Below are 21,277 nucleotides of genomic sequence, written 5' to 3' on the forward strand. Positions count from 1 at the left end.
GTATTTCAAAAAGAAAGATGAAGAAATAGAAAAAAAAGAAGAAAAAAAAGTATTAAAGTCATAATAACGTTGGAGTATGACTTTTTGATATGTTTGTCGATGGCTGGAGTCAAGGTGCGCATCAATCACATTAATGCTGTACTAGGTGTCAGAGGTTTTCTGAGTGGGCAATGAGATCAACTTATATATTACGTTGGAGTAGACTAAATTGTTGGAAATATTAATACAGATGCTGAGGATTATTAGGTGTTTGAATTGACGGATATATTATTAAGTGGTGGTATTCAATGAATGAAAAATCAATCATGTTACTAATGCAGTAATAGGTGTCGTCTCATGTAGTCTGATGTTCTTGATGTGGATGACGTATATTTTACGTTTTGGGTAGATTACAGAGTGACATGAATTGATAGAGATATGATATTCAATGAATGTATATTTATATATATATATATTTGAACAAGCTGGAGTTGTTTGATCATAATTCAATCTTCTTAAAAATTATGATTTCTAAACAAGTTATTTCTCTAATTTTTTTTCTTCCTCTACTAATTCCGGTAGTAAACTCACTCAAAATTCAGGAAGAAAATGAAGAACGAAGTATTCTTCTAAAACTCAAGAAAGAATTTGGGATTGATTCATCATTCTTAAAATCATGGAGTTCGGATACATCTCATCACTGTAATTGGGAACGTATTCAGTGTGATGCTGCTGGTTCTGTTTCTGGAATTCTATTTCGATTCATGAATATCAATGAAAGAGTTCCAGGTTTTATTTGTGATTTGAAAAATTTAATAGAAATTGATCTCATTGGGAATTTTATTCCCGGGAAATTTCCGCTTCCTATCTTGAACTGTTCTGAACTTCAGTTTTTAGATCTTTCCATTAATCAGTTCGTCGGAAAAATTCCTAATGATATCGATAGGCTTTTAAATCTCCGGGTTCTTAATCTGGGATATAATAAATTCTCTGGTGATATTCCTTCTTCAATTGGGAAATTCCAGTTTCTGCAGAAATTAAGTCTTCTTACTAACAGGTTTAACGGTAGTTTCCCGCCAGAAATCGGTAACTTATCAAATCTCGAATTTCTTGGAATGGCTTATAATAAGTTTTTGCCGTCGAAAATTCCTGACGAGTTCAGTAAAATGACGAAGGTGAGAAACTTTTGGATGCAAGAAATAAACCTATTCGGAAAAATTCCATATTGGATTGGTAATTTTTCAAATATGGATCGTCTAAGTCTTTCAACTAATAATTTGAGCGGGAAAATTCCAGAGAATTTGTTTTTAATGAAGAATTTAAAAATTATGGATTTATATGAAAACAAATTGTCAGGTGAAATTCCAAGAGAAATGGAATGTTCGAATATGGAAGGAATTGATCTTTCTAACAATGAGTTAACGGGCTCGATTCCTGAAGGTATTGGTAAATTGAGGAATCTGACAAGGTTAGCTATGCATCAGAATCGATTAACAGGAGAAATACCAACAAGTATCGGTTTACTTCCACTACTTACCAACATTCAATTGTTTACAAACAACTTATCAGGTGAGCTTCCCAAAGAACTCGGTTTACATTCCAAGCTTGAGGTCCTTGAAGTATTCGATAACAAACTTTCAGGAAATTTACCTGAGAATCTATGCTTCGGTGGTGAATTTCATGGGATTTCGGCGTTTTCGAATAAACTTACTGGGGAGTTGCCGAAAGAACTCGCAAAATGTCCTAGTTTATCAAACTTAATGATAAATGATAATCTGTTTTCCGGGGTACTTCCAGACCAGTTGAGTTCGAATCTAATTATTCTCAACTTAGCGAATAACAAATTTGGAGGGAGTATTCCAGCAGGTATTGGTTCACTCAAAAATCTTGAAATCTTCTCTTTAAGGTCAAACAGATTAAATGGGTCGATACCCAAAGATATTATTCATTTGCAAAAACTTCAGATACTAGACTTATCGCTAAATAATCTTTCGGGTAATATTCCTAAAGAATTAGGAAATCTGGATGGACTAATAAGGAGTTCTCTGCAGTCGGACGGTTATGTTACTGGGTTTGGATTGGAGATGGTGAACAAAGGGGTCTTAACAGAACTTCAGAGAATATACAAATATAGCGCATCAATTGATCTTTCGTGCAACATTTTTGATGGAACAATTCCAGAAGAGATAAGCTTATTAAAAATACTCTCTTCGCTTAATTTGTCTCATAATTATTTCTCAGGAAATATTCCAGCAACAATCGGAAGCTTGTCAACATTAGAGTCTTTGGATTTAAGTTCTAATAGATTATTTGGACACATCCCGGAATCTTTGACAACAATAGACTCCCTCGGGGTTCTAGATTTATCTCACAATATGTTGAGCGGCAAGATTCCAAGAGAGAGTCATTTTGATACGCTGAGTTTGGATGGTTCAGCTTTCACTGGGAATGATTTATTATGTGGATTTCCGACAGAGAAAGTTTGTGAAGAAAAAGGCGGAGTTATTAATCTTCCAGATAAAGTTGACAAAAACGATTTGTTATTGTTTTGTGCTAGTGTGTCATTGGGAATTATAGTTGGATTCTGGGGTTTCTTCTTTGTCCTGCTTTTAAACAAACAAAAGTGGTGGTTTCCTTACTGGAGATTTATTGATTCCGTTGCTATTGAAATAACAGTTTGTATTCAAAAAATTTGATAATAAATCAAGTGATCTCTATATTAGATATATCATTTTTAAGTTGAACTTTATTTATTTCTTTAGGTTGAACTTAGCAGCTACATGTATTTTTCAGTTGTTAATAAGCTGCAAACAGTGGGTTCATCTTTTCCGAGGTGACATTTGTATTGCAGCTGCAGCCAGCGGCGGGGATAATTTTTACCCAGCTATTGCAGCAATTTTAATCCAAGGGCTAGAGAGTTGGAATGAGAGCCTAGTACAAGAAACCTTTTGCTGCCTGGGTAACGTGAAATGCAGATATAGCTGATGAATTTGGTGGACCAAGTAACCAGTCCCTCTGTACAAAATGACAAGCTTTGAGCACGCAACAAAAGCGAAAATGGTACATATTGCAGGTTAACTCATGCATTAAAGTAAACTAAACCCTGTTAAAACTTTAACTTTGGGACTTACCCGGGTTATAAAATCTCATCTCTATTACCTAGCGTTTTTAGGAGCCACTCAAAAGGAATTAGGGGCCAACAATAAAACAAAAAAGGTCACCCAATCCTAAAGTGTGTTCACCCCTTATCTTCCATATTTCGTAATGACAAAATTACCCTTCGATATTCGGTAGTTTGAGCAGGATTCGGGTGATAAAAAAATTTGAGGGATTTTTTTTTTTGCTTTTTCGAACTTTGGTACAACCATAATCGGTAGTAAAGTGTGTTACTTTAACTTCCGAATGTATATTGGTCCCAAAATGAGATTTTTTCCAAAATCCTTTAATTTTCGACTTTGGTGCAACCATAATCGGTAGTAAAGTGTGTTACTTTAACTTTTGAATGTATACTTGCCCCAAAATGATATTTTGCCAAAATCCTTAAATTTTCGAACTTTGGTACAACCATAATCGATAGTAAATTGTGTTACTTTAGCCTCCGAATATATTCATTTTTTGAATCTTAGTACTACCATAATCGGTAGTAAATTTGACTTCCGAATGTATATTGTCCCCAAAATGAGATTTTTCCAAAATCCTAAAATTTTCGAACTTTGGTATTACCATAATCGGTAGTAAAGTGTGTTACTTTAACCTCCGAATATACTAAATTTTCGAATTTTAGCACTACCATAATCGGTAGTAAATTTAACTTCCGAAGGTATATTGGCCCCAAAATGAGATTTTACCAAAATCCTAAAATTTTCGAACTTTGGTACTACCATAATCGGTAGTAAAGTGTGTTACTTTAACCTCCGAATATACTCAATTTTCGAATATTAGTACTACCATAATCGGTAGTAAATTTGATTTCCGAATGTATATTGGCCCCAAAATGTGATTTTGCAAAATCTTAAAATTTTCGAATTTTGGTACTACCATAATCGGTAGTAAAGTGTGTTACTTTAACCTCCGAATATATTCAATTTTCGAATATTAGTACTACCATAATCGGTAGTAAATTTGACTTCCGAATGTATATTGGCCCCAAAATATGATTTTGCCAAAATCCTAAAATTTTCGAACTTTGGTATTACCATAATCGGTAGTAAAGTGTGTTACTTTAACCTCCGAATATACTAAATTTTCGAATTTTAGTACTACCATAATCGGAACTGAATTGTGTTAATAAGTGATGCTTATTATCTGCCGATTGTGTTCATGGCCTCAAATTCAAATTTTCAAAACTTAACAAAAGTTTCAAAATTTTCTACTTTCACAATCGGTAGTTAATGGTGTTCATTATCTATCGATTGTGCGTAACTTTTTGTACAGAGAAATTTAATTTTTAGAATCAAGAATAATCGGTAGATATCGATCAATTTCCCTACCGATTATGGTTGATGTTCTTAAGAAACGAAGAACATCAACCATAATCGGTAGGTAAAGTAGATTATTATCTACCGATTATGTTTCTTCTAGTGTAAATCCAAGAACATCAACCATAATCGGTAGGTAAGCTGGGGAGTGTTGAAGAATAAACCAAGATATTATGAAGAAGATAGAAGGGATTAACACGGTATGTTGATACAGTATGAAGAAAGTAATATGGATCAACTATGAAAGTTAACAGAATATTGTTGAATCAACTAGTACAGTTGACATGATGTGAATGAATCAACAAGTAATGTTGACACGGTGGTACGGTGTTATGAAGTAAACTTGAGTTGCAAGTTTTACTTGTTTTAGAAGTTTTTTACGTGAGAGTTTTTTAGAAAAGTCTTTGTTAGAGTTTGATTATGTTAGGAAAGTTCTAATTACTTGAGAATCAAGTTTGTAAACATATAAATAGGCTGTCAAGCCGTGAGTTTGAATTACATCAATTAAGAGAAGTATTCTTCGAGTTTAGTTCTGTGTTGTTCATTCAGTCTTTGATATCATATTTTCTATAAAAAGGAAGAGAAAAGGATATTTCTTTTAATACCTTGTTATTGAGGTTTGCTCTGATCTATCATTTTAAGTGTTTAGTAGTTTCTCTTTTGAGTGGTTTTTCTTTTAAGTGATTTTTTTCTTAAATACTTTAAATCGGGAGCAAGAAATCACCAATGAATCTCAGATTGTAAATGAGTTTTGTATGGGAATGTGGTGGTGTAGAACCCTGAACCAAGATGTAGCATGATGATATATCCTCTCAACAAATTAGTTAGATCATAATACTATTACTACCATTTCTTTTATCGGTCATAACACTACTGCTACTCTCACTGTAAATAGATATTTTTGTTTTTTGAGAAAAGAGAATAAAATCTTACATTTGTTCTGTTGGATCTGTCAACTCTTTAGGTATCCCGTGAGGTCCATTCTTCCATTTAAAGGTAATTGGGGGTTTACTTACAAATGGTGGAATTACTGCTATTACCTATGCATTTTTGGTTTTTGTATACTGACCCAGAATCTTGGTATTTCACTTAATTCACAGAGCATTATGCCTATGGAGTTAAGCATGTCTATGGAGAAATAAACTTTCTCCCGGACTAATATTCATGGTATTTTTTGTTGAAATCTTGCAACAATGAATAACATGTTAGATGTATCAAAAATAATATATAAAGAACTAATCCGAAGCAACTCTACCGAAACAACTTGATGAGGGCAGAATCACAGGTTCAACAAGTTGTCCTTAACACATTAGTTCGCGGGTATACTCGAGTTGAGTAATGCTAAACCCCTCACAGCAAAGATGTGTCCAGGATAAGACTGCCCGATATAACTTGAGTTAGCACAACACAAGTTACCCTCTCTTGAACTTAGCAACGAGGATGAAAGTAAAATGCTGCACAAACGAAAGCGAGAAGATGAAGAAAAGAAGACAGAAAGATGGTCGCTTCTTATGTATTTAGAAAACAAAATTTCAAGTTGTATTTATAGGATGAAATATTTGCGAATCAAGTTAGGTTTTTGGATTTTTCTTCAAAAACAAGTAAAACTCGTAAAAGGAATTTACCCATAAATAAAACTCTTCAAAAATATTTTTGGATTTAATTTCCTAAAGAAAACTCGCCAAAAATAAATCCAAGTAAAAGTGGAACTTGGTGCAAGGTATACATGAATATGCAAAAAAATATGGTATCTAAAAAAGTATGATTATATAATGGACCACCTCTTTAGTTTTCCACAATGTGGGACTAAAAATTCCATTTCATTCACTCAAAAATGAGTGAGTGTCCTTAGACCCTTAGGTCATTAGATCAAACCACGCCAAGACCAAAATCATTTTTTAGTAAATACTCATTTTTCTCCAACATTTTTTACTGGATTCAAAGTAATATCTCAACTCTGATGCGGATGGTTAGTCGGTATAAGGCAAAGTGTGATCTAGGCAAACATATTGAAAGCTTCAAGGATGTTATGGAGGATCTTAGAGATGTAACACCAAAGGAAAGTAAATTAACCAGCTATATCAGTAATTTCAAACAAAGGGGTACAGATTTGGAACGAGCCTAGCTAATCAAAGAGAGACAAGTTAAAGCCTGGTTTATTGAGAGGGTTGACTTGATTCCATCAAAGAAAATTCTTCTTGATGAACAGTCAATTATGAATATTGTTGAGTAATCTTACAAATTAATCATCAGCTGTATTGCTATTCACAAGTTATTAGTTGATTTGGATTTCTTTGATTTTTAATCGTTTCCATGACCATGCGTTCAATTTGATTAATCCGGTATCATAATCAGTGGCCGGTGGGAATTAATCAGCTTATTATTCCGGGAAAATCTCAAAAGTATCAAATTGCATTCAAAGAATAAGTTGAAAAAATTACTAATAGCTTATCTAATTCCTGCAAATGTAACTTACACATGTTTATAGCCAAAATGCATTATCTTCCTTTCATCAAATCGGTAGGAATAGAAATGTGTAGATTTTTATAGCAATCTTCGCTTAAAAAAGGTGCATTTCATTGATCAAAGTGGTTATTACATTGAGAGAAATATCTTCATAGGGCATGAGTGCAACAGACACACTATCAGGTCTGTACCTTGCTGAGAGAAATATCTTCAAAGTGGTTATGAGGCTTAAAGTTATGATTGGTGCAACTTCTGATGCACCTTGCTGGTGACAGCCGATCTGTCATCCAAACACCTATCCGGTCATAGTTATCTCATTCGGATTGAATATTATTCGAGCTCAAAATCTGATCTGCAAAACAAAGAGATTATAGTTTCTTAATTAATTTTCTTTACCACATGTAGTCCTGCAATGGGATGTGCAACATAGTTGCTTTACAAGAAACCGTACTAACCCAGAACATTCAGTCGAGACTAATAACCAAACAAGTTGGAATTATTGGATCATTATTCAATGCTAATGTTAAACTTACACAAGTGCCAAATGCCAACCTGGACTAAAACTTCTTGTAATGTATTCACATGGAATTGACGTTCCAAATTTTCAATCACTCGTATTTCAATTTGGACGTGAACACGTTTGAATCTTCTTTCACTCAAATTCTTGTAAAAAGATATCTGCCAATAGAACGTGCAATGGCAGAAAATTGGACATAGTACTAGTCCTCTTCCTCATCAGCCTTGGCCACACGAGATAAAGTTTCTTCTAGCCAAATGGTACAAAACATTATTGCATCTGGTTATTGGAATTTTAATCCATGCACAAAATTAACCTTACCGTGGTTAAAAACTTAAAGCTTTGGAACTCAGCCCCAGTTACAAAATCTTATCATCTCTGCATTCAACATCTTCACTGCTCTCATATTCTCTTTCAAAATTTTGTTTACACTTCAACTGCTTAGAGCAACCACAATCATGGAGGGGACTAAATACCAAATCCCATACCAAAAGCTAAATTAATTTAGCTTTGAGAGAGAGCAACCACAGTCGTGACCGACTAAAATATAGTCCGGCGCAAGTATTACATGCGTTTGAATTTGGGCGCAGTTAATATTAACGTTTGAAGTGAGACGCATTTTATACGAGCGTCTGGGTGTGAGCGCAGTTAATATGAACGCTCGATTGAGGCTCTAGTAATATGTCCGTCTGGAAAGGGACGGAGATACAAAGCACGCGCCATAATGGAGCGGACATATAAGTAGCGTATGGTTGGGCGTTGATATAATTAACGTCTGTAATGGGACGGATTCTTAAATAGCGTATGGTTGGGACGTTAGTATAACTAACGCCTAAAATGAGGCGGAGATATTAAGGGCGTTTGCTCTTATGTTTGGTATGCATTTAGTGTTTGGTATGTATCATATGTATCAGTAAAAAGATTTAGTGTTTGGCATGTATCATATGTATCAGTAAAAAGATTTAGTGTTTGGCATGTATCAATAAAAAGATTTAGTGTTTGGCATCAAACCCAAGATCATAAAAATGATACAATGCACACCACCATTCAGTTTTGATTTAGTGTTTGGTATTTTGTCCCCTCCATTACGATTGCAAAGGCTATGTATCAGTAAAAAAAGATGGGATAATTACGTCTCACACAGACGGTCATAATACATGCGCGTCACACAGACGAACGTAATACATGTGCCCAGACCTGGCGTTTTTAATAACTGCGCCCCATTGGGACGTACATTCTAATTACGCCTGCTATGGGACGTATGTTTAATCTCCGTCTGGCCTGGCGGTGTTTATAAATACGCCTCATTCATACGCTCTTTATACATCCGCCCCAATATCATACGTTCTTTATACATACGCCCGATGTGAAGCGCCCATTATACTTGCGTCTGTATTCATACGCTCACAATAACCCTGTCCCACTATAACCGATTTTAGTCTGGGTCGGCGACCACATTTGGTCCCAAACCCTAATTATCTGGACTAAATATGACTTTAGTCCGTTCCATTACGGATGATTTGGAGACCAAATTTAGGTATAGTCCCCAAATTTGGTCATGACTGTGGTTGCTCTTAGCTTAAATTTGTGGGTAAACTAGAAGAAGCTGACGAACAGAAAAAGGTGTTTCTTTTAATACCATTGTCGTTGAGCTTTGGTTTGATCGGTCCTTTCAAGTGTTCAATGATCTTTCTTTTTAGTGGTTATTGGTTCTATGATTTTTACCTTAATTTGCTTTTTGTTTTTGTTTTTTTGTTTTTTTTGTTTTTGTGTTGCAATGTTTCTTTTTATTAGATTTTTTGAATCAGGGGCAAGAAATCACAAATGGATCTTGAATTGACAATGGGTTTTGTACGGGAATTGACAATAGTAAGATCATACATAATACTGGTACTCTCGGTGTAAAGTTATTTTGGTTTCATAATATTAAAAAAATAGAATCTTACATTTATTTTCAAGGATCTGTGAGCTCTGTAGGTATCTCGTGAGGCCTTTTATTCCATTTAAAGGTATTTGATTGGTTAATTTTCAATTAAAGGAATTAATACTAGTGTGGCACTTTGCTGATGCATGTTTGTATTTTTTTACTTGGACCTAACTCATGACATCTTGGTATTTTACTTGATTCACAGATCATTATGGGTATGGAGTTGAGCATCTTCAAGGAGAAGCAAACCAAATAGCAGACTACCGAAGTTAGCCGGCTTGTCTTTTTGTGTAGCTTAGCCTTAATTAGGAGGATCTGTATCAGCCAGGAAAAGCCAAGTCAAAACCTGGTTAAGAGGGCGTGTCGGAATATAGATAGAGGAGACATGGACAAAACTTCATGAGCAATCAACTGAGAATTAATCTGTTTGTGTGTAATTCATTTTCGAATAATTGATTAGTCTGTCGTATTCTGGATTCTGTTGGGACATTATTCTCATTAGCTTATAACATCCACCTTCAATAGATGTACCGAGCAATCAATTATAAATTTTAATCTTTCAGCCGTGTTTATGTATGTGAATTCAATTTTAATTAATGACAGGTTTTTAGTTGCTTTATCGATGCCTTTGATTTTTAGTCCTTGCCATGCCCATTAATACCGTAACGTTCCTGGTGGTCGGCCGGTGAAGGATTGGAATTAATCAGGTTTTTATTCAAGGAAAGTAATCTTAATAATACTTCTTAGCTTATCTAATATCATCAAATTCTTTGGTGAAATTTATGGTTTTTAATATGTATGATGATGTATTAGAAAAAACATGAATTGGAGATGAGATTAACATGGGACTAATCCACGTCTCTGTAGCCCATGGACTTCAATAGGGCTAAATATAAGTTCAATCCACTTATAACTTCAATAGGAATAATTGATGCAGCCATGAGATGAGATTCGAGGGGAGTTATTGTGTTGGAACAGTTGAAATTTTGCACCCCTTAAATACTAATCAAACTCTAATTATTTTTTTTTCCACATAAACCTTTTGACCAAAGATATATTTGGCAAACATTATTGTTTGTCATAAGCAATGAAGGACGCTAATCCAATGGGAGACATCCTCGAAATGTAATATGTTTATGCTAATCTAGCGAGACGCACTGAATTAAAAGACTAGAGTAGAATCTTAAAACAGACTCTAAAGTGAAGATATTGATTGAATATGTAGGTTATCACTTAAATATTCTGCCCTGGTTATGTGCCCTACAGTTAAAGCTGGTGGGTTATTGAACATAATTACTAGTCCTCTTCCTCATCAGCTAGGCCAGCCTTGACCACACAAGAGATAAAAGTTTCTAGCCAAATGGTACATACATACAGGTTATTCCATTTAACCCGTCCTTCATTAAAATAACCTCACCATGGTTAAAACTTGGGAACTCACCCCTGCCAGTTATAAAATCTTATCATCTGTGTATGGACATCTTCACTACTCTCATTCTCTGTATTCAAAAAAATAATAACTAGACTTTAACTGCTTGGCTAAATTTTTTAGGCGAATCAGGTCAACAAAACCACAAACGGATCTTGAATTGAAAAGGACTTCGGTATGGGAATGCAGTGGTGGTAAAGAGACACAAAAAACCTTAGTCGAGAAGCAGCATTATGATATTTCCTCTAAAAACAACAGTAAGTTTATGCAGGCATACTTTTAATATGAGAGGACATTCGAGTGAAGCTAGTGGATGAATTGAAAATTTGCAGCCCTTGATACTCGCAGCAATTTTCTCATAACACGTTTTTAGAGAAAACAAACTTTTGCCATAGCAACAAGTCAGAGAGAATGAAACATTCTTGTAATATATTGACATGGAAATGGATTTTGATGTTCCGATCACACACATTTCGATTAGGACGTCGAATTGAACATGTTTGAAATCCTCTTTCACTTAATTAGTAAAATTCTTGTAAATAGATCTCTGCCAAGAGAACCGTGCAATGCAGAAAATTTGACTTAGTACCGGTTCTCTCATCAGCTAGGCCAGCCTTGAGTCTTCACCACACGAGATAAAAGTTTGTTTTAGCCAATGGTACAAAACATTATTGCAGGTTGTTGGAATTTTAACCCACGTACTAAATTAACCTTACCATGGTTAAAACTCAAAGCTTTGGAATTCATCCTAGTTAATATAAAATCTTATCATCTCTATATTCACATCTTCACTGCTTTCGTATTCTCTGTCAAAATATTGCTTACACTTGAAACTGCTTAGCTTAGATTTTGGGGTGAACTAGAAGACTATGTTGTAAAAGGCGCTAGGCAAGGCGAGGCGCCAAACCTAGCGCCGTGGAAAAATCGAAAAACTCCACCTTACAGGCTTACTTTGGCGCCTGGGCGCCTTTTTTTCCAGGCGCCAGCCCGGCGCTTAGTGCGCCTTTGGCGCTCGTCTTTTACAACATAGCTAGAAGAAGCTGGGAAGTGAAAAAATTGTTTCTTTCGATAACCTTGTCTTTGAGGTTTGCTTTGATCTATTCTTACAAATGTTTAAAACCTGCAATAATGTTTTTGAAGAAGCTGGGAAATGAAATTGGGAAACTATCAGATAAATGCACACTAGATGGCTTAGAGCATAGCTAGCATTGCCTTGTTTTATGGGTTAGCATGTCTTGTTTGTAAGTACATAATCTTGTGGATTTTGATCTATGAATTGATGCAATACATGCTAGGATTTGTTTCGCCAAATGTTTGGGAATTGCCGAATTTGATGTGCAATGATATTCAGTGAAAGATGTTCCAACACACACACACCACTACCACAAAAATTTGAGTGGTATGTTTCCAACAGGAATTCACTTTGATACGCTGAGATTAGATGGTTCAGCAGATATTTGAAATGAGCTATTGTGTGGACGGATATGGTAAAACTTTGTGATGGTGATCGTAATAATAGTATCAGTGATGCCAATCTTAGAAATGAAGTTGATGAGGTCGATCGAGAGGATGCAAAAGAAAAGTTGTTGTTGTTGTATGCTATTATTGCTTTGGGGGTTGTAGTTGGATTTTGGAGTCCATTCTTTGTTTTGCTCTTGAAGAAACATAAATGGTGGTTTCCATATTGGAGATTTCATAATCCTCTTGCTGTTAGAATAGTAGGTTATGTTCAGAATAAGTGACTGTAATATACTAGTTTATGCTTTTGTTTGGTTGGAGCATTGGAGATTTCTGGTTTAGACGCTGTGAGTCTGGTTCTCTTTTTCTACGTAAAAGAGGCAATCCTCAAGAGCTCATTAATCTTTCAAAATCCCAAATGGAAGCCAAATTGGGGTGTGGGAGTTCTTTGATACCCCAATTTGATGATGTTGATGCTGTTAAAAATTATGGGTCATGACAATTAGCTTCTCTATGGACATTATTGGTTACAAGGAAGCATATCCCCTACGTGTTTATTTCTGAATAAAATTGTCCCGTTGTAAGCATGCCTGTAGAATTACGATCAGATAATATATAACCAAAAATTTGCCAGTAACCCAAAAGGAAAATGTAGCAGAATTATGAAAAAAATGTTGGAAAACGTTTAATTTATTGTTTTATTTTGTGAATGAAACTTTTTAGTTCCACATCGTGGAGTTTCCAATTTTTATTAGTTTAAAGAAACTATATAAACCTTTTAGTCCCACATCGGGGAGTTTTTCTTCTTAAGTTGTATTCGTCAATTATATAAAGAAATTCACTACTTTTGTAAAATCTATGAGAAAGGGGTTGCTCTATATTTTAGAGGGACCCCTAAGGGAAAATATTTTATAGCGGTTTTTAAGCATTCGCGATTTTCCTTAACGTTTTTTTCGGAGTTGCCAAGCTCAAGTTGAGCATCTACTACATATGCTAGTAGTAGGTGTATTAGGGTGTTTTATCCTGGAGATATCCGTCCTGTGAGGGCTATAGCATCACTCTTGAGTGTAGCCGGGCGCTAATGTCTTAAGGACAGCGTGTTGAACACGTGACTCACTCTATTTTCCAAAGTTTTGCCTTGTTGCTTTTGCGGAGATACGGGAGCTTGTTCGTTTCGTCAAAGCAATCACTTCCATTATAAAGGAGCTAAGTATCAATAACTTTTGCTTATTTGATTTTTCTTTGTTTTTGATTATTGCACCCAACAATCTTAAGACATTAGCATTTGTAATAATCGAAAACGATTGATTGGTTTGTGAATCATGGATGTTAATTATGGAGTGAAAAAACAAAAACGAATTTCTGGTCAGATGTATAGTTTCAATTTTATCTTTTAATATAGAAGGAATTTCGATTAACCCTTTTTACACAACATAGTAGACATCCTGATAGTTACCCGCGTAAAATTTCAGAATTTTTGGAGTTGTAAAAGTATTTTTTTGATATTTTATAAAACAGAAAAACGTTTCTGAAAAATTCTGACGAGCAGAAAATTGTTGTTAACTAAATTGATTTTTGTGGGGTAACCATGAGTTTTTTGAAACGCTGATTCAAACGAAGTTTGTATATATAGATGTTATCTTCAAAACTCATATTTTACTTTCTGATTTGGAATTGTGATTTGTGAATAAAGGTGTCATCTCCGAGGGACATGGCTAATAGCCGCATGTGGTTGGAAACAAATCTTCCAAAGATGGCAAAGGTGAGAACATCGAACGCAACTCTAAGCATGGTCTTCATGATAAAGGTATATTTCGTAAACCTGAATCCGGAATTACTTTAGTTAAGGGTGAGTGTTATGTTTGTAAAATTTCTGGCCACGCGGCAGTAAATTGTAGACAACATAAAAACCTTAATAAGTAGAAAGTTAATGCTAATTTAGTTGAAACAAACTAGAACGAGTTTGGTGGCATGATGTCGGAAGTTATTTTAATAACCAATGTGAGAGACCAGTAGGTGGACTCTGGAGCCACCAAGAATGTTTGTTGAAACAGAGACCTGTTCACCTCCTATCATAGGATAGGGGATGTCGAGAAACTCTTATTGAGTAACTCATATGCAATAGAGGTTGCATAAAAGGAAAAGGTCGAGCAGAAGCTCATATCTGTAATATTCTCACATTGAATGAAGTTTTCATGTTCCGAGCATATGCGAAAATCTTGTATCTTGTTCTGTTGTAGATGGAAAAATATTTAAGATCTTAATTGAATCTGGAAAACTTGTTGTAACTAGGCAGTGATTTTTAAGCAAGAGTTATAGGACTTTGGGTCTATATAAGCTTAACGGAAAAACTGATGATGTGAACGTAGTTGATTCTTGTGATATCTTTGTGTGATTGATTGTTTTACGTGGTAGACTTGGAACCGTAAACTTATAAGTCAATGCTTAACTGGCTAGCATAGGCTTCGTACCCAAATTTAGTTTGGATTTTGAACACAAAAGTGAAATCTGTGAAGAATCAAAATATGCTATAAAATCTTTTAGCACAAATGTTCAGAGTAATTCTAAGCCTTTAGAATTAATTCAGTTAGGCCTAGTTGACATGAGTTCAACCCAAAACCACTGTGGTAAAAGATGGTTATAACTTCCGTAGATGATTGTACGAGGTACTATCTTGTATACTTGCTTAGGATAAGGATGACGCCTTAGAAGCCTTAAGATGTATAAACTTGAAGTTGGAAACCAATTAGAAGCCTTGAACATAACAACCGTATCCTTAAGGAGATGATAATTTCCATGTTGATTAGTTCAGGATTACCTGCGGCCTTGTGGGGGGAGGCAGTCCTCTTAACTAGTATATCCTGAATAAAGTACCCTTTTAAGAATCAGATGAAACTCCATATGGTTTATGGAACGGTAGATGACCTTCTTATGAATGTGTCAAAGTGTGGGGGCGTTTGACTAAGATTGTAATTCCTCTTCCTAAAAGAACTAGATTGAAACCAAAAATGTTGATTGTGTTTTCGTATAGGGTATATTGAGTATACTTCTACAAATAGATTTTTGGTTGTGTGTTCTGATTTTTTCTGACATTGGTGTGAATATTATTACGGAATCTAGGGATGCTGAGTTCTTTGAACATGTTTATTCTAAACCTGTACCTCATTAGAGATGTGTTGTTGATCCCCTAGATTTATCTTCAAATAGTCAGAACTTATTTTAAAGGAAGATGAAGTTGATGTTGAGCCTAAGAGAAGTAAAATAATTAGACTTGAGACTTCTTATGAAACCGACTTCATAACATGCCTAGCTTAGTCTGAGCCACAGACTTGTAAAGAAGCCTTAATATCTACTGAAACCCCATTCTGGTAAGAAGCTTCATTTAGTGAAATGGACTCAGTCCGTTGGAACCAGACTTGGGAGCTTCTAGTTTACCTCCAGGTTGTAAGACCATGGGATGTAAATGAGTCTTTAAGAGGAAACGATAGGTAGATGAAACTGTGGAAAAATATTAAGCTAAGTTGGTAGCTAAAGGCTATAAACTAAAAGAAGGTGTAGATTTCCTTGATTCTAATTCAATTGTGACGGAAATTACTTCCGTTGAGATACTAATTGTTATTGCTGCCATAAAGAACGTAGAGATACATCAGATGGATGTTAAGACAGCTTTTTCTAAAACCGTGAATTAGGTAAAGAAATTTACATAGATCAACCTGAAGACTTTGTAGTGAAAGGTTGTGAATACAAAGTTTGTAATTTGAAAAATCTTTGTATGGTTTTCAAATAAGCACGTAAACAGTGACATGGAAAATTTAATCATGTGATAATGGATAGTGGATTTAAATTAATGAATCTGACAAGTATGTTACAAGTAACTTGTTAAGGATGTCTGTGTAATTGTATGCTTGTATGTTGATGATATGCTTGATACAAACATAGATGTGATCAATTCCACTAAAAACATGCACTGAATGAGAACATTGACTTGAAAGACTTGGGCCCTTTTGATGTAATCTTAGGGATGAGGATTAGAAGATAATCAAACATTTATAAGTCTTAGTCGTTCTCATTATGTTGAGTTGTGCTTAAGAGATACAATCAGTCTGATTGTAAACCTGCTTGTACTTCGTACGATTATTCTTGTAGTCTCAAGAAAAATAAGGGTAGTGGAGTATCTTAACTTGAATACTCAAAAGTTATAGGATGTCTGATGAATTTAATGAACTGTAAGAGTCCAGACATTGCCTATATTGTGAGTAAGTTAAGTGGATATAATTGTAGTCCAGAGCAAGAGAATTCAGATGCACTGAGTAGAGTATTATGGTACCTAAAATACTCTTTTGATTTATGAAAGGTATCTTGTTGTCCTTGGGACTTTATGATGCAAACTGGATAGTTGACTCAGAGGAGTCTAAGTCTACGAGTGGATATGGTTTCACTCTAACATGTGGGTTTGTTGTTGGAAGATTTCCAAACAAACATATCGCTCAATTCATTATGGAATCTGAGAGTATTGCGTTAGATAAAGCATGAGAGGGGGCCGAGTGCCTAAGATGCTTTTTAGAAGACATTCCTCTTTGGCATAGGCCTGTGCCAGCTATATCTATACATTGTGTTAGCCAAGCTATAATAGTTAAAGCTAAGAAATAACTAATCTCAATCGGCGTTATTTCCATTGATTGGATAAAGTCCAAGGAGAATATCGCGCAATCTTTGACGAAAGGTTTGTACAAAGAGATAGTTAAAAATGCATCGAGGGGGTTGGGGCTTAAGCTCATATATTAAACTTGCCATGAAGGATACTCAACCTTGCTGACTGGAGATCCCATGATCAAGGTTTCGAATGAGACAACTAATTTGTGGTGGGTAAAGGTAAACACTATCAGAGATTTTCATTCTCTGTCCCTTCCCTATGGTGTAGACGTGATAGTGTGACTGCATGTGGAGGATGACTTTTTAATAAGTCTTAATGAGTTCTATAGTTTCAATTTAAGATTGAAGTGGGGTGTAGCAGTAACACTCTTTATGGAAACTCACCTATCTGAATGAGGAAGTGGGTCGCTTCCTGTGAGAATATGAGCTGATTCTCTAGAGCATTCTGAGAAACAGGATACGTCCAGGGACAAAACGGACAAAACGGCACGAGCTTGGCAGCAATCTTGGAGATATCACCCGTGGTTGTTATCACGAATTACATCAAATGCTAGCAGTGCAAGACATAGTTCACTGTCTCTAGCAAGTAATTCTGGTAATATCTCACTAAGCAAAGGTTCAAGACCTCATGGACACCTCTGCCTAAAATGGTATTTCCTGCGTTTTTTATGTGATTTTCATTTTGATGGTTTTGGTATTACTGGAACTTAGGACCTAAAGGTCACTAAGGGTTCACTAGTTCATGCTTTTTCACTTTGGTGAAAGATACCTATAGTCTCATCATGTGAGATTAAAGATGAAAGCTCTCAATACTATTATGATTTATGCAATCCATAGTATGACTCTGGGGTCAACACACTTTTGTGTGAGGGAGAGGACGTAGAAATGACTAGTATGATTTCAACACTTGCACGATCAGTCTGTTTGGATCGTGAGGGTGGGATGTTTATTTACCAAGATCTATCTGTGTTTTCATGTTTTATTGAATTTTTATTCATGTGGGGGATTGTTGGAAAACGTTTAATTTATTGTTTTATTTTGTGAATGAAACTTTTTAGTCCCACATCGTGGAGTTTCCAATTTTTAGTAGTTTTAAGAAACTATATAAACCTTTTAGTCCCACATCGGGGAGTTTTTCTTCTTAAGTTGTATTCGTCAATTATATAAAGAAATTCACTACTTTTGTAAAATCTATGGGAAAGGGGTTGCTCTATATTTTAGAGGGACCCCTAAGGGAAAATATTTTATACCGGTTTTTAAGCATTCGCGATTTTCCTTAACGGTTTTTTCGGAGTTGCCAAGCTCAAGTTGAGCATCTACTACATATGCTAGTAGTAGGTGTATTAGGGTATTTTATCCTGGAGATATCCGTCCTGTGAGGACTATAGCATCACTCTTGAGTGTAGCCGGACGCTAATGTCTTAAGGACAGCGTGTTGAACACGTGACTCACTCTATTTTCCAAAGTTTTGCCTTGTTGCTTTTGCGGAGATACGGGGAGCTTGTTCGTTTCGTCAAAGCAATCACTTCCATTATAAAGGAGCTAAGTATCAATAACTTTTGCTTATTTGATTTTTCTTTGTTTTTGATTATTGCAACCAACAAAAAATGTATGGACCACAACCATACGAAGGATTGGAAGTCCCACTGCAGAAATGTCTATAAGGTTCATTTCGTTTTGAGTCATGGTCTTGTTGCTTATGTCATCATTGTCATGGTCGGCTTTGCTGTTCTCGTTGTTAATTTCAGCCAGCTTGCACTGAACAATTTGGAGTCTAGCCCTGCCTTGTTTCTTGGGTTTGGCTGACTAGTAGATCCACTCATCTTTTTCTTGGAAGCACCCTCTTGACTCTTGTATGATTGATGGGCACACAGTGTCCACTTATTTCTTGATGTCTTGTATGGTTAACAGTCAATGGCTTAAATCAATTTATGCTTTTGAAAATTCAATCTATAATTCAACAAAACCCACTCAAATCATAGTTGAGTTTCTTCTTAGATGAAAGATGTTCAACAAAACCCACTCAAATCTTCATCCTAAAGAAACCATTTTCTCTCTCGTTTTCTTTCTTCCTCTACTCTTTTTTGTAGTTAGCTCAGTGAAAACTCAAGAAAATGAAGAAGAACGAAGCATTCTTCTAAAACTCAAGAAAGAATTAAGAAATTCATCTTATTTGGAATCATGGAATTCAAATAACTCTCACCACTGCAACTGGGAAGGTATAGAATGTGATGCACATGGTTCTGTTTCCGTAATTCATTTTGCCAGTATGGATATTCCCGGGAAATTCCCAATTTCTATCTTGAATTGTTCAAAGCTTCAAGTTTTAGATCTTTCTTATAATCAATTTGTCGGAAATATTCCAAATGATATCGATAGACTTTCAAACCTTCGGGAAATTAATCTGAATTCGAATCATTTCTCAGGTAATATTCCTTCTTCAATTGGAAACTTACAGTACCTACAGACGTTACATCTTGGTAACAATTTATTGACTAGTTTTCCACCTGAAATCGGAAATTTATCAAGCCTTGAATATCTTTATTTCTATTTTAATGATTTTTTGCCGTCAAAAATTCCGAATGAATTCATCAAGTTAATAAAGTTGAGGCATCTTTACATGGAAAAATCGAATTTATATGGAGAAATTCCGGATTGGATTGGTAACTATTCAAATCTGGAATTTCTTTATCTTTCGGAGAACAATTTGAATGGAAAAATTCCGGAGAATTTGTTTTTGTTAAAAAACTTAACGGGAGTGGAGTTATATGATAACAAATTGTCCGGTGAAATTCCGAGAGAAATCGAATGTTTAATTATGGCAGGTATTGATCTTTCACATAATGAGTTAACAGGTTCCATTCCGGAAGGTATTGGTAAACTGAAGTATTTGTCAGAGTTAGATATGTCAAATAATCGATTAACGGAAGAAATACCGGCAAGTATTGCTTCACTTCCATTAGTTACAATGATTTGGTTACATCAAAACAACTTATCGGGTGAATTACCCATACCTTTTGCAAATAGTGGTAACTTCGAGTTAAGGCTTAACAACAATATGTTAAGTGGTGAGATTCCGTTTAGCTTTTGGTCAAATGGGAACTTATCGTATGTAAGCCTAAACAATAATATGTTTTCTGGGGAACTTCCTGATAAGTTGAATCCAGCATTACGCTTTCTCAACCTGGCGAATAACAACTTTGGAGGCAGGTTACCCACAAGTTTTGTTTCAAACCCAAACCTTCAGATCCTTTCGTTAAGGTCTAACAGATTCAATGGGTCGATTCCTGAAAATATTCTTCATTTGCAAAAGCTTCAATGGTTATCACTAAATAATTTCTCGGGTCATATTCCTACAAGATTAGGTTACTTGATTGGAATGATAAATAATTCTGATACTTACTTGGATACTGGTGATGTTCAACTTGCAACTAAAGGAATCATGATACCACTTGACACAATGTACAACTCTAGCGCAGTGATTGATTTATCATGTAACTCTTTTGAGGCAAACATTCCAGAAGAGATGGGCTTATTAAAACTAGTTTCTTCACTTAATTTGTCCCATAATCATTTCTCCGGTAACTTCCCAGAGAGTATAGGAAACTTATCAGCCCTGGAGTCTTTAGATTTAAGTTCCAATAGGCTGTCTGGAAAGATTCCACAATCTTTGGCAACAATCGATTCTCTTCAGGTTCTAAACTTATCTCATAATCAGCTGAGTGGCAAGATTCCGGTTGGAGCACACTTTGATACACTGAGTTTAGATGGTTTAGCTTTCGTTGGAAATGATTTATTATGTGTATTACCATCCGATAAAGTTTGTGAGGCTGATCGAAATGCTAGTGCCGATGATGTCAATCCTGCAAATGAAGTTGATGAAGTGGATCGAGGGGATACAGAAGAAAATTTATTGTTGTATGCTATTGCTGCCTCGGGATTTGTAGTTGGATTTTGGGGTCTTTTCTTTGTTTTGTTTATGAAGAAACACAAATGGTGGTTTCCGTATTGGAGATTTATTGATTCTGTGGCTGTTAGAATAACCGTTTACGTCCAAAAGAATTGATTGTAATAACTCTCAAGTATGTTTTCAGTTGGTAACTTTAATACTCCAGATTTGTTGACGGTGAATTAATAAATAAATTTGGTGATTTCTTTTTCAAATTTGTTATTAAGGGAACGTCGTCTAACCAGTTGGACTATTAATGCCGTTGCCTTTACTTTTGTTTAATCTGGAGTGAACATAACAGGTGTAACCAATTTCTTAAGTACGTTTAGTCCTCTGAAGTAAGATATAAGATACGCAAAGGCCAATAGGCTTTGAAATTGAACTAATAGCAGCTAGATATGCTTCTTCATAGTAGGTTTTT

General features: G+C 35.3%; 2 protein-coding genes across 2 annotated transcripts; both read left to right on the forward strand.

The window, feature by feature from the left end:
* Nucleotides 1-503: 503 nt before the first annotated feature.
* Nucleotides 504-2,675, forward strand: LOC113337188 (receptor-like protein 52). The gene has a single exon (XM_026582893.1). The coding sequence runs from the start codon at nt 504-506 to the stop codon at nt 2,673-2,675; it is 2,172 nt and encodes a 723-aa protein (XP_026438678.1).
* Nucleotides 2,676-19,176: 16,501 nt separating this feature from the next.
* LOC113337189 (probable LRR receptor-like serine/threonine-protein kinase At4g36180) lies at nt 19,177-20,973 on the forward strand. The gene has a single exon (XM_026582894.1). The coding sequence runs from the start codon at nt 19,177-19,179 to the stop codon at nt 20,971-20,973; it is 1,797 nt and encodes a 598-aa protein (XP_026438679.1).
* The last annotated feature ends 304 nt before the right edge of the window (nt 20,974-21,277 follow it).

Source organism: Papaver somniferum, unplaced genomic scaffold (genome assembly GCF_003573695.1).
Source record: "Papaver somniferum cultivar HN1 unplaced genomic scaffold, ASM357369v1 unplaced-scaffold_158, whole genome shotgun sequence".
NCBI classification, from domain to species: domain Eukaryota; kingdom Viridiplantae; phylum Streptophyta; class Magnoliopsida; order Ranunculales; family Papaveraceae; genus Papaver; species Papaver somniferum.

Excerpts from the sequence above, each read along its gene's own strand:
- LOC113337189 (XM_026582894.1), top strand. The coding sequence starts at position 19,177 with ATGGATATTCCCGGGAAATTCCCAATTTCTATCTTGAATTGTTCAAAG.
- LOC113337188 (XM_026582893.1), top strand. The coding sequence starts at position 504 with ATGATTTCTAAACAAGTTATTTCTCTAATTTTTTTTCTTCCTCTACTA.